The sequence below is a fragment of the Alosa sapidissima genome, chromosome 19, assembly GCF_018492685.1.
Source record: "Alosa sapidissima isolate fAloSap1 chromosome 19, fAloSap1.pri, whole genome shotgun sequence".
NCBI classification, from domain to species: domain Eukaryota; kingdom Metazoa; phylum Chordata; class Actinopteri; order Clupeiformes; family Clupeidae; genus Alosa; species Alosa sapidissima.
This window is the reverse complement of record NC_055975.1, coordinates 3402967-3417086: the sequence shown is the minus strand read 5'-3', so window position 1 is coordinate 3417086 and position 14120 is coordinate 3402967. Positions and strand designations below refer to the sequence as shown.

The 14120-nt window shown below is 41.6% G+C and overlaps 1 protein-coding gene across 11 annotated transcripts in view; it reads right to left on the bottom strand.

Annotated features, from left to right (window-relative positions):
• fancm (FA complementation group M) overlaps positions 1 to 14120 on the bottom strand; it is a 57734-nt gene that overhangs the window by 21644 nt on the left and 21970 nt on the right. For 10 of the 11 annotated variants that reach the window (XR_006025314.1, XR_006025315.1, XM_042071443.1 and 7 more), the window contains exons 5-13: positions 9489 to 9620; positions 8755 to 8887; positions 8362 to 8454; positions 8169 to 8261; positions 7742 to 7929; positions 4326 to 4532; positions 3556 to 3796; positions 1645 to 1799; positions 1046 to 1201 (exon numbers count right to left, since the gene is read on the bottom strand). Coding sequence is in view for 9 of the 11 variants with exons in the window: in XM_042071443.1 (XP_041927377.1) it covers positions 1046 to 1201; positions 1645 to 1799; positions 3556 to 3796; positions 4326 to 4532; positions 7742 to 7929; positions 8169 to 8261; positions 8362 to 8454; positions 8755 to 8887; positions 9489 to 9620 (1398 nt within the window). In the remaining 2 variants the exon portion in view is untranslated. The remainder of the gene's footprint in view (positions 1 to 1045; positions 1202 to 1644; positions 1800 to 3555; positions 3797 to 4325; positions 4533 to 7741; positions 7930 to 8168; positions 8262 to 8361; positions 8455 to 8754; positions 8888 to 9488; positions 9621 to 14120) is intronic. The other variant, XM_042071444.1, reaches the window with a different exon arrangement.

Below are 14120 nucleotides of genomic sequence, written 5' to 3'. Positions count from 1 at the left end.
GAGTAGCGATCAATAAAGAGCATCTTGCAGTACCTGCCCAATTGGGCCTTGCTCTGGTTAACACTGAACTCCTTTAGTGAAGGCACCGCGATATGGGTTTTAGCAGTCATGGCCACGTGACTCATATCTCACATGTGGGCTCAGTGAAAAAAAAATAATAATATTATTTCATCATAGTTCCATTTTCTGGACTCTTAGCATAAATGAGAAAATAAGAACTAAAGGCTTACACTGAAAGGCTTACATTTTTACATTAGAGGCCATGAAAGAAAGTACTCATCATCAGTACTGTCAAATATGAAGAGCTACAGAGAAGACATACCGGTAATTACTAGCGCTTCCCTTTCACAGTAAGGACAAATGCATGCAGACTAAATAGAGGCCTTTTACTGACAGATGGTCTGTCCTTCAGAGGAACAGCTCTATTCTGTCTGCCACTCAAATGTGCCTAGATGTTCAAACTGAATAGGGTTTTCATTAGGCAAATAGGTTATATACAATATAACTGGGCAGCCGTGGCCTATTGGTTAGCGCTTCGGACTTGTAACCGGAGGGTTGCCGGTTCGAACCCTGACCAGTAGGCACGGCTGAAGTGCCCTTGAGCAAGGCACCTAACCCCTCACTGCTCCCCGAGCGCCGCTGTTGTTGCAGGCAGCTCACTGCGCCGGGATTAGTGTGTGTTTCACCTCACTGTGTGTTCACTGTGTGTTTCACTAATTCATGGATTGGGATAAATACAGAGACCAAATTTCCCTCACGGGATCAAAACACTTACTTATACTGTTATACAATAACTACAGATTTTCATGAAGGACAGGATTCACCAGTTTCAAAGGACAGCTGCTCTTTGCATGGTTTGTTCTTACACAGTTGTGTAACTGCAGTAACTGCTGATGCATTTACAGAATTCACTGATTTGCGGACTCTTGAAGTGTAGGGCTTTGTAAAAAAGAACTGGTTTGTTCAAAAGGAACCATTCCACTGTGCTGACTTAATGTCTGACTCCCCGCCGTTCCCACACCCATCCCTCAGGCGCCCTCCTCACCTCCTCCTGTTTCAGGTTGTCGATCAGGTCCATGAGGGCGGTGAAGTGGAGGCAGCGATCCGAGTGGCCCAGCCTGTGCGTATGCTGTGGCCGATTCTGCCAGTGCCTCCACTCCCAGAGAGACAACTCTCGCTTAGGTCCAGCTGCAGCCTCCTCCTGCAATAACACACATACATACACAAGCTCAGAATCATACATCAGCATGCATGCACATATAAGTGAGTGCAAAATACACTCACACACTCTTTTTTATTACAGCACACAAGAAGGCTAAATGTTCCCCAGTGATCATTTAACACTGAAAGACTGCAGATGTTAAGCAGATTAACACTCTCCAACACATTCGAAACATATGAGGACGTATGCACTGGGACCAACTGGGACACAGTAGTATTCATTCAGACTACACATAATTACATTAAAAAACTACGCTTTCCCTACCCAATATAACCTCTGCAGGTAGAACTCGGTGTTCATTCGTTTTCAAACTGCTGGTCAGCGGGATGGCGGGTTTGTGTTGGGTGTGCGGTGGGTGAACGATGTGTGGAGTAAGCAGTAGGTGAGGTGTGTGTGCGATGTGTGAGGAGTGTGGTGTCTACCTGCGGAGGGGCATCTGTGGACAAAGACAGGAAGTGGGTCTGGGGGAGCATTGGTTGAGGCTCGTCGTCGCTCAGCCGCATGGTGGACGCCCAGAGAGAGAACTCAGCTGGAGTCAGGAAGCCATCTCTTCTCTGGCTTTCCTCAGGACCTCTCACTGCATGCAGCAAAAAACACACACACACACACACACACACACACACACACATCAGTGAATGCTATCGCTGAAGCATCAGCTTAAAAGGTCAGCCCTCATGTGCAGTAATCTTTGCATAAAGACCTCCTCGGGTCAAGACAAGCGAGTCGACCTGTGCGCGTCCACTGAGACCGTGAGCATGCTCTTTTAGCTTTTAGCAGTGTCATTGTATAGTTGATGGCAGAGATGTAAGGTGCAAGATGCAGATGCATAGCTTGTTTTGAAATGGGGATGACCTGCCTATGTCAGATACTCAAACTGGGAAAAGAGTACCGGTAATCAAATAAGCGCTTCAGAGTGCTCCTCTGTGGCACTCTACAAAGTTAAAAGTTCAATTTAAAGTTGACTGATAATAAGCAGACACTTTTATCCAAAGCGACGCAGACTTGCAACGACGGGAATTGAACCCCGGTCTACCAATTGTCGATTGTCGATGACGTTACCGCTGCTCCACCATACCTGCACCACTTTAACATAAACCAATGTATGAACAGACAATTCTAGGAGTGAGCTTACTTCCCTTTTATTTACTCAAAAGTTCAAAAAGGGACCACTAAGAATGTAATACAAACCACACCTACCACATACCTCTGAAAACCTTTAGCTGTGATGAAGCCCATGGCCCCTGTCTATCATGACCATGCTATTAACGTACAGCCATACGATCACAAAGGTAAAATGATGCCAATGGGTTGGTATTCAATTTAAACCATTCCCTGAGGAATGTTCAGGATCATGAGAATCTCTGCTTCAGATTTCCAATTAGCTCATACTCACCAAAGTCAAAGCCATAAAGAGCCTGAAGTTGGCAGTACACAGAAGAGTGATAAAAGTACATCTGTCAGCACTTAAGCAACTGAAATGATATCACTCTTCATGGAAAAAAAAGAAAATAGGGCAAACTGCATGCATATGGACAGAGAAGAGATGTCTGTTAACATTAGTGGGTAAGTGCTTCAAGCTAAGGTATGTCGGTATTTAAATGACACAATGAAATGAAATTTGTGCAAAAAGCATGCATTAAAAGCATGCATTAAAGAGGAGACAAATAGCCCACAATGATCATGTAAGTCTGTCACATCATACAGGCTTCACACCTTTAAAGATGTTCGTCTCTGAAGTCTCTTAGTGATTCCTGAGCTTTAATCAATAGGCTTAGAGAGGCTGGAAATCTGCTGCTGGCTCTCTGGAATGGCAGCCAAAAATGAGAATCCCCACGAATAGTGGGGCAGAACAAGCAGGTGGCAGGAGGTGGAGGAGTGAGAGGACCTACAGTGTTCAATCAAGGAGCCAATGGTATGTAGGGGTGCACACCTAAGAATCACGCTACTTTTTCCCCCCATACCGTAATGATTGCAGCACTACCGGTATATGATTTTACTATTATATGAAGTAATAGTTATAATATATACCATGACTGTTCTATACAGTCAATACAGTCTGTATGTGTGACATTGCTGTATGTACTGTATTTAATTTGTTTACTTTTTTAGTTAACTTACTGTATTAAGCTATTTTATTTAAATTTCATGCATATGGTGGTGTCTTCTTTATACTATCACAATTTTTCCCAAATTAGAGTAAAAAATTGCAATATATAGGCTTAGGTACGGTATTGCAATATCATGTGATATTGTCAGATTCTTGCAAATACACAGTTCAAATGGTTTGTCAGTGCATTGGCTTGAGTCTCTGTCTTTGTCCAGTGAGATCTCACCTACAGTGCTGGGGTGCACAAGGGACTCTCGTCCCCCTGCCACTGACTTCCGGCCCTTGCTGGCTCGCTGGCTTGTGTCTCTGGCCTCAAACTGGCCACAGGTGATGTGCATCTTGTGGAGGGTGGGAGTCAGGCCGTCGGGCAGCATGCGTGGGCTGTTGGGGAACATGTGGAAGCTCCGATTGTTCTCCAGGATGCTCCTGTTCACGCTGCGCCGATTACTCTGGCTCTGGTTGTAGGTCTGGAAGTGGAGAGATTGGATGGACGATTTAAAAGTGAGCAAATGTCTCACACAGGCAGACATCAGTCTGGCAGTGCATCACTGCATGACAAATTACTGGAAAGCTGAGCTGAGCTGAGTTACATGGGCCGATGATATGGGCAAATATTATGTATGATTCATGGAAACAGGACTTTACAGTACCTTCCATTGGAATATTATTCCCTCGTTTCATTCCTTTATTATGTAGAGAAGAGTAAAAATGAACAGACAGAAGCACGCACACACACACACTCAAAAAACAATCACACAGAAACAAACACAGACACACAAGCAGACACAAGGACTCAGGCGTACACACAGACTGACATAGACTGACACAGACACACACACAAAAAACAATCACACAGAAACAAACACAGACACACAAGCAGACACAAGGACTCAGGCGCACACACAGACTGACATAGACTGACACAGACACACACACAAGCATACACACTGGCACTCAGTCACACAGATACACACACACATACACGTTACAGCTCACCCTCTCCTCGCGGCCTTCGGCCAGGATGACCACGATGCGTCCCTGGCGGCGGCGGCCAGTGCGGCCCATGCGTTGCACCAGGCGGATGGGGCTCTTCTGGGCATCGAAGCACACAATCAGGTCCACCTCGCCAATGTCCAGACCCTCCTCGCCCACGCATGTGGACACCAGTGTGTTGAAGCCACCTTCTTTAAACTGTCGCACCACCTACACAATACAGCAGCATTGTTACTGATATGTACGTATCGGAAGTAAGTGTACAATATAAGTACATTGTGTTAGACCACTGAAATGATGCATACCCAACCATAACAATAAGTCAGTCATGATGATGATGACATGGTACTAAATATTTGGCACAGTAATGTAGAATTGTAAGACTACATATAGTAACACTACTATAAGGTATCTGTACAAATTATGGGCATGAGATGTGCTCATGCAATAATGCTAGTGCTGAATTTTATTAGAAAAAATGTAGAACAAATGAGGTCTTAAGATGTGGAGCCGGGCCGGCGATATTTTTAAGGAGAAGAATGCAGCAACCATAGGCCAGTTTCATGGCAAGGAAACTGGTCTCCTATTTAAAGTAAAATAGTTAAATAGATGTTTCAGTGCAGAAGGCAGGGATCCCAGGATTTCTGGCTGTTTGGAACATAGTAGCATGATTTGGCATCAGATTCAGACAGTGAGAACAGAAGGTAGAGATTTCCAGGTGGTCTTTTTAGATCTTACAAATGTTTCAGTTAGGTAGTTACAAAAAGATGGTAAGACCAAGGTTTTTTTTAAGAGAGTTCCAGGCACAGTGCTTGGAGACTAGATCTTTTTCATCAGAACATACCAGTCCCAGAACGACTTGAGACTGCAAATTTCCCCACCATCTTTCTCATGACAGCATGAGGGCAACCAGTCTGCTTTTAAACATGTAGGCACAACAGCTAAATAATTCAGCAAACCTTTAAATGTTATATTATGTCTATGGACAGAGGGTCCTAAGGCATGATGCAGCCCAGGATACTATACCTGATGTTCTGACGAGCAGTGAACTCCTATGCATCCCTCTTAAATGTTTCAGCATAGCAACGAAATCCAAAAATAGACACTTTGCTCAATAACATTATCTCATCCACCATGTTGGTTTCTCTCACACTGTTGGAAAAAGTGGAAAAAACTGGAAAAAGTGTTCCTCTCCCTTCCCAAACTGTATATTTGTTCAGTTCATCAATCTGTTCACTGTCAAGAACACAAATTCAGCAATTTATGCTAATCCTACTGCTCAGCAGTGGAATTGAAACCAAACACTTGGAAAGCAGAATTGTTCTGAAGAGCATGGCATACTGAAATAGCTCAACATTTTAGTTGCGTTCACCATAGTGACAAATTCTGCCATTGGCTATTTTCTGCTAGACTGGTGTCTGGCAGAAGGCAGGACCACAGAGTAACAGAATGAGTGCTCTCACAACAACCACCACAACCACTGCCTACAAAGCACCTCCTGTGCATGAAAGCATGCATAAATGCTATGCCAGCATCAGCAATACATTTATAAGTATTGCATTAACAATACAAATACAGGTAGGCAAGGACAATGGAATTAAGTATATATACACAAGTATATTCTTAATTAAGTGGCATATATCTACATCTGTCATCATTTCATAATTACTTGATAATTACAAAATAACAATGATCCGTTCACTTACTAACAAAATATAAAGAGAGAACATGACTGCATATATAGATGGACACGTTCTTTATCTATATTATTCAGCAAGCAAGCCTTCACAGATTCAGTCAAACTGGAGCAAGAGCCCTGCTGAACATTGATCGGTTCCCTTCTGAAGTGCCAACCTCTGCTGACATCTCTGTCTCCATGGGCAACGGAGATGAGTTCAACTGGTGAAAAAATGAAATGCCCACTAAGGTCATGATCAGACAGGGCACAGACGCACACAGACACACACACAGATGACATGCGTGTCTGAAACCATGTCTAAAACACATCACATGTATTCTGCAGGTGCAGTGCACACATATAAAAACACATCTCTGGTGTCCAAAGATTTCATACAAACTGAAGTGCTTTAATGGATCACGCTTAACACGTTTGTAGTCTGCCAAAAAGAAGGAAAAAAAACAATACATACTGTCTGTAGAAAAAGGGCACAGGTCCCAAAGCCTCCAGATGAGCTGATTAGAAAAAAACACTCTAATATAGTATAGTATAGTATAGTATATATACTCTTTTGATCCCGTGAGGGAAATTTGGTCTCTGCATTTATCCCAATCCGTGAATTAGTGAAACACACTCAGCACACAGTGAACACACAGTGAGGAGAAGCACACACTAATCCTGGCGCAGTTAGCTGCCTGCATCAACAGCGGCGCTCGGGGAGCAGTGAGGGGTTAGGTGCCTTGCTCAAGGGCACTTCAGCCGTGCCTACTGGTCAGGGTTCAAACCGGCAACCCTCCTGTTACAGGTCCAAGGTGCTAACCAGTAGGCCACGGCTGCAGAGTATCAAAGCCATGACATAGCGTTGTCAAGGCAGAAGCCATGACATAGCGTTGTCAAGGCAGCCATTTCACTGGATCTAAACAAATCAATCTAACCATAGTAGTGACCATAGAGGTGGCTTTCTTATCTATTTAAATCATTTTACAACGTTTCTAAGACATTAGTATATATTTTTTTACACTGTAGGAATCACATACAACATATATTCATACCAATTTGTGACTAGAGTTTTATTTTAGCATGGGTTTTCCTCCGTAAAATGTGGGCATAACTTCACAGCATGCAGTTAAAATCCTTAAATTCACGGACGTGTCTTGGCTTTATTTTTGAGGCAAAAACGTCATTTTTAACAGTCATCAGCATTTGATAAGACGTAAAATATCCACTGGGATTTTGTTTCTTACTATTACACCTGACAGGGAATCTGTGTTATGTGGCTAAGCAACTGCCTAGCAGGTAAAACATGTTTAATGGCTATAGCCTACATTTAAAAACAATTTATGAGGTAGAAACGATGCCACGTGTCTAAATGCGATGCTGTTGATGCCACTTCGAAAGTTTGTTTAGATCCAATGACATTGCAGTCATGGAAATGGAACGTCACACTTCGGTATTCTATTAAGTAGGACTTAAAAGGTGGTTTGCTCTAAATAATCCAAGGACATATTAAGCAGAAGAAATGCCATTCTTATTCCAGTGATTTTGTGTGCAATCTCTAAAGGAGCTGAATTTGAAAAGAAAATTATTTAAGAACAAATTAAGAACAGTACAAAAATGTTGAAAGAACATCAAGGGGAAAAGGCATAAAGGTACACAGCCTCAGCAATTAAGGACTAATTCAGAATGGTCTCTGGGTCAGTGTCTACTGGTAAGAAGGTAAGAAATAAAAACTGATGTGTACCGCTAGCTGCTCCTTCTGTGTGAACCCTCGCACCCCTTTGCCGGCTGAGGCCTGGCCCATGAAGGTCATGACCTTGATGAGGGGCTGGTGGCGGCTAAGAATGTTGGCGATCTCCTGCACACTCTCTCTGAAGGACGAGAAGATCATCACACGGGTACTCTCCTCCTGGTCTGCTCCCTTAGGGCCTGCTAAACATCATCATACACAACATGCACAAATAAGACACACAAAGTGTGCAATTTGGAATCTTTCCTTACATGCAATATGAACAAAAAAACACTTAGTAGGAAAATGACAAGGAAAATGGCAAACATTCATTACCAACAAGACAAGGAATATGCAAACACAATTAAAAAAAAAATCTGGAATAGGGGAAGCTTCTGAATTCTTCACACCATGACACCATTAAACTGATAGAGCTACTTGCCTGAGTTTTGTGACCATGACTGAAAGTGCTGCTGCACCACCTCATCAAGTTTCTGCAGTTTTGGATGGGTGTAGAAGAACGGTTCCTCAGGCCCTGCAACAAGACAGCATGAATAAAGCTTGCAAAGACACTGACAAGAGGCCATACATCTTCAAACTGTAATTCTTTATCATCAAATGTGGTGATGAAGTACCAGCGGTAGGTTTCTGAAACATGGCTTCCATCTCCTTGTACAGGTCCATAAAATCGATATTTCTCTGAAGCTCATTTCTAGCTCGAGATGTCTCTGTAATATTACACACACACACACACACACACACACACACACACACACACACAGAGAGAGAAAGGGTTGCCATGAGAGACAAAGAATGAGAGAGGCAGGATAATATGAGAGAAAAACAGGAATGGAACTTTTTTTTTGCAAGACATTAACACCATGACCGTATACATTTATACATTAGCAGCCATTAGTAACTACATTTTAACAAGTCATCCATGGGCATGTAAATGTGTAGCTTACTTATTTCTTTAACCTATCCTATAACAGACAAGGCCCTCAGATCCCACTGCTTCCTGCTGCTACCTTTAGCTCCTCCCATGATGCCTTGTATGAAGAGGAAAAGTGAACGCAGACCCATCTGCATGAGCAGCTCATAGCCGTGGTAGAGGCTGATGCTCAAGGCAAAGTCCCCTTCTATTGCACCATGCTGGGCCCCCTGTATAGAACACACAGTAATACATCTCATATATAATGGTAATAACACAATAATGCATGAATACTGTAGGGGTATATTAACGGTGACTGTACTGTAGGATATTGACAATCAGTAACATTGAACAACATCAGTTCTGTTAAAGAGCACTTGGTTTTGACAATATACAGTACATTATTTAACTGTCCGACTCCAATACAAAAGGTAGTTTCCTGCATGTAAACACTTATCAGTGACTGAAGTTTGAAACAAACTCAAGCTAAGTTGTCACCATTTACATCTTATGGTTCAATAAAAATACCCATTCAGATAGGATCTAATGCATAGATTTATTTCATGTGACCGAGTGTGGTGAAAATAGTGTGAAAATAGTGTTTAAGGAAAAGTCTCTAAGTCCAAGCACTGTGAAATACAGAATAACAAAATACGCATATATATATATATATATATATATATATATATATATATATATATTTAATAAAGCTACACATGTTGCAATAGATTATATTATTTCTGTAATTTAATTCAACAACCTGTGGCTGATGCTGATATGGCTGATGCTACAATGTCATTGTAGGGTTTGGTTGCAAGGTAGGACCTGTACCTGGACATGTGTTGGCGGGTTGCTACGAAACTGCTGGCGGGCCAGGATGAGTTGATATTTGGTGAGAGAGCAGAGGTCACGATTAGACAGCAGCCGCAACTGGGTCAGACGTGCCGTGAACCTCTCCAGGACCTGTGGATGACAAAAACAGCGGGAGATGAGGAAGTGTACATTTTTCAGGGACAATTTACCTCTGCATAATGCACTGGAGCACTGTCCTTTATTGAGGTGCTCCCATTTCAGACAGAGCAAAGAAGAAAAGCACTTCACAAAGGGCCCTCACAAAGCCAAACACAAAATAAAATAAAAAGATGTCTACTTTGGATTCAGCCATCTGTTCAAGAAATGGGGGACTAGAAGCACCAGGGTTTCATAACTGCAATTATCATGTATTGACAGATAGCTCACCAGATAACCACTTTCAGGTCAACATAATTATGTTTACAAAAGTCTGTCTATGTCACTCACTATGGCCAAGGTATATAGAAAAATAGACTCTGGTATATGGAATATAGGATATATGTTGAGATAGAATATAGGTCGAGAATGGACTTGTTGTTATTAATGGCAAGATGTTTTATAATACAAAAAGTTGTTTTCTTTAAATGCAACCTTGAACTCGAAGAATGTATATATATATATATATATATATATGTGTGTGTGTATATATTTTGTGGTTCTGTGGAGGATACTTCATACTAGGGCTGTGCAATTAATCAACTTAAATCCGTAAGTTGTCAATTACTGTATGCCTTCCACTGATTATGAAAACAGCATAATCAAAATACTAAAATAATTTTGCTGCATTCCGTCTTGAGTTATAAATCCAGCGCAATCCCTTTGCTTTACAGTGGTAACTGTTGTGTTATTTTTTATTTGTTTTTCGGTTGAATTATAATTAAATTCAATTTAATTCACTGTTTATTTTTTTAAATTCTAGAAAATGGATAATCATGATAATGATAAAGTAACCTTGTTTAATAATCGTGATCTCAATATTGACCAAAACAATCATGATTAAGATTTTTACCATAATCGAGCACTCTTAGACTCTACTGATCCTCCACCATCACAGGCACATGATCTCGTGATGTCGTCAATCGTGGCCCAAGTTCTTAACTGAATGATATATGATAAGCGTTTTGGGGTATATCAGATAAGAATCAAATAACACCTGTTAAGTCCATTGACCTTTACCAATCTGTCCACAAGAGCACAGAACTTCTAATATATCAGTGTGTTCAGCAGCTCAGAAAAGGATTGGGATGTCCAGCATGATTCCAGCTCATTTAGCAGAGCTGGCAAAGAACTAGATAAATGTGTAGGTAGGTAGATTATTTTGTTAATGTTGTCTTTTTAGTTATATTTTATTTAAAGGTACCCTAAGCGATGTTGGGTAACGTCACTTCTGTCAACATTCAAACAAAACAGAGAGCTAGCTCGCTACTCCCTCCCCCTCCCTCCTGTGCAATTGAAACGGTCCTAAACGTGCATCTTGTCGATAATTGGCTGGAACAGTTTATGTTTCTATGGTCCAGGGTGAAGCAAGTTGTTTTTCTTGCCATTTTTGAAGTGTGGCTGTCTATTGAGACCGTGTTTTTTTACAGTGTATTCAGAGCACAGGCAGTTAGCAGATGGTGAGGTGATGTTTGCAGTATGTGACAAAAAACTGCATAACATCGCTTAGAGCACCTTTAAAGTTTCTGAAATACAAAGGCGCATTTCCAAACTCCAAAAGCTTATTTCGAATGGGTAGCAGTACAAACTCGTTAAACTCGTTGCTTCCATATGGCAGCACTTTCCATATCAGCAACATTAATTAAGCCCTGACAGTCATCACATGAGCCTTTCTTGAGCAACACAAGAGGGATGCCATTGCACTGATGGATGTCAATCGAGTAATGGGCCATTGTAGTTAATGAAGTCCTGAAATGAATTGTGGGGAGCCATTATTTTTTGTTTCATAAAGCTTGTCTCCGTTCAACCACTCTGAGTCACGGACGAAGCAGCCAGTTGAAGCAGAAATAGGCTTTCCTACCAATCATTACATAAGAAGATTACTGGGTAAAATTAAATCAACCCTCTGAGGACTTTCTCTTTCTCACTTTCATACAAAAACACAAACAAATAGAGCCCCGTGCACCTCTCGTGTTTAGACATTTTGCATGATTTTAGGGTGGCAGGGATTGTTATAGGTGAATGATTAGGTTACTACTCTGCAATACAACCGCCCCCATCCACACACAGACACACATACACATACACATACACAGTCAGTCACACGTTCGTGGGAGAATTTTATTTATAGTTATGGTGACTCAAATGTGCACAGCTCATCTGGTGCTCTGTAAAAGCCAGGGCATCCTACAACAGATCAACAAAGACTCGCATAGTACTCGTCATTTGAAATATTCACATAATTTGCCCAAATAAAGCAGGTGGCTTCTGTTAGGAGATAATCGTGATTATAAGAACAGTTACAGTATGTTTAAATGATTATGAATTATGGTTACGTCAATAGCCATAATTGCGATTCTTTATATGCGTTTTCAGTGTTCCAAACACAACCCTGTGGGTGGTATTTTCTTGCCAGAGTAGTAGTTCATTAATCATATGACAGAATAATGCAATGTTACAGCAGTCCAAATACCAGTTGTCTCTCAGATAATATAACCTTACACTCATACGCTTTATCAAAAGCCAAAATTAAAAAGAAGTTGTAGCACAGCCAATTCCATCAAAATAAAACCTGCCCTCCCAAAATACTTCAGGGAGAAATTGTCATATTACCATACTTCTAAGAGCGTCACGCTGCACGCGGCTTTGTAATATCTATACCTCTACAGCATCCTTTCAATGTCCAAATCCTCAACTTCATCTTCATCATTACCCGGGTACCTATGTCTAAATAGCAAGATGTCTGCATGAAACTGGAGAGGAAATCCAAACCTAAACACCCTCAGGTAAAACCTCAAGGTGTTCTTTTAGAATCAGAAATAAAATTGAGGGTAAACATTCAGATATCTGGAATTTCATGAGAAATGAGACACATCAACACAGATTTTAAACAACCAAAAAAAAAGCATCCAGGCATGCTGACAAATGAAGATGAACTGAGTGACAAATGGACACACACACACAAATAAACAAAAACAAACACGAGATATGAAAGTCAGTCTTATCACAGTCTAAATACAGATGATAGCACAGTCATAACAATCTACATACACAGACAGAAATCAGAAATAACATTCCAGGAGGACATTCTATCTATATTTTCATAGTTATGCATATGATGGCGATGACACTGTGTGATGACAACTGAAACTACTGGTAGATACAATTCTGATTTCAGACTTGATGCTGATGCTCGGTTTAAAATAATCATAAAAAAAGAGTTATTAAATACATTTTCAAATAATGTACGAAAAAAAGAAGTATGTGGTAAATGTTGCCAAACAACTGTTGGCCCTGAGGGCCTTACTTCTGAGAAGCAATGCAGCTGGAAATAGAAAAAAAAAATTAGTGCAGAGCCGAGGACAGACGTCACTAACACAGTACCATATGCGGCTCAGCATGGGCTGGAATTGTACTCACTCTGCAACCAGGTGCACTGCCGGTGCCTACCATGGGCGCTTAGCTTTTTTGGCAAGGGACAAAGGTGGGTGTGTTTAGCGGTCAGAGGAAGATTAGGATTGAGATTAAAAAAGGGGAGAGATTGAGGTGTCCCGGCCCTCGCTGCAGGTAGCCACAGGCAGGCAGGGGGAACACTGGCGCAGGATCACACAGACTGATCATCAGATATGCCTTTTCACCTGCGGACTTGCTCAGGGACGTGACATTTAGGGACGCCGGAAATATTTGACAAGCAAATGATGGGAAAGGGATTCCCAGTACAAACCCACCTTGTCTGTTTTTATCTTAACCATCAATGGGCTCCTTCATCTAGGGACACTTCTGCATGTCCAGTGTTTCCCATACATTGACTTATTTGTGGCGGCCCACCACAATATCAACATTGACCAGCACCAGATTTTTCAGGTTGTACTGAATTGTGCTTAAAGCTAGTTAGCATCATAACCACACTGCGCTAATTTGTTAAAAACTGTTGCATTCAAGTATATTCTGCAAACCACCACAAATAGAATTCAATTCTGTGGGAAACACTGATATATAGGCAAATACAGACTGACAGGAGAGATGAAGAAATAGATGGAGTGAATGATGGGCAGGCAGACAGAAAGAAACAGATCGGATCCCATCTCTCTGTGAAGACTAACTGAGAAACAGAAACAGGGCTGCGGGGCCTGCACTATGTTCATGCCAGCAACAGCAGATAATGCACTGGGCATGCTCAGTAAAGGAGAAAGATGATTGGATCAATAAAGTGGAACCAGTAGACGCAGGCGTTGAGCCAGCGAAAGTTGGGGGTGTTGGTCAGTAAACCAGTGGCGGTGGGGGTGAATGGTACACAAATGCCATAGGAAGCAGGCCTAGGCTACTGACTGACATGCTGGGTGGTCACCCCCACCCTTTATAAAAACATTTTTTTGGATTTGCATGAATCACACAAGTGACCCATTTTGGCATAACAAAACTGAGTCTCACTTAAAAGTGACCAGTTTGCATCTC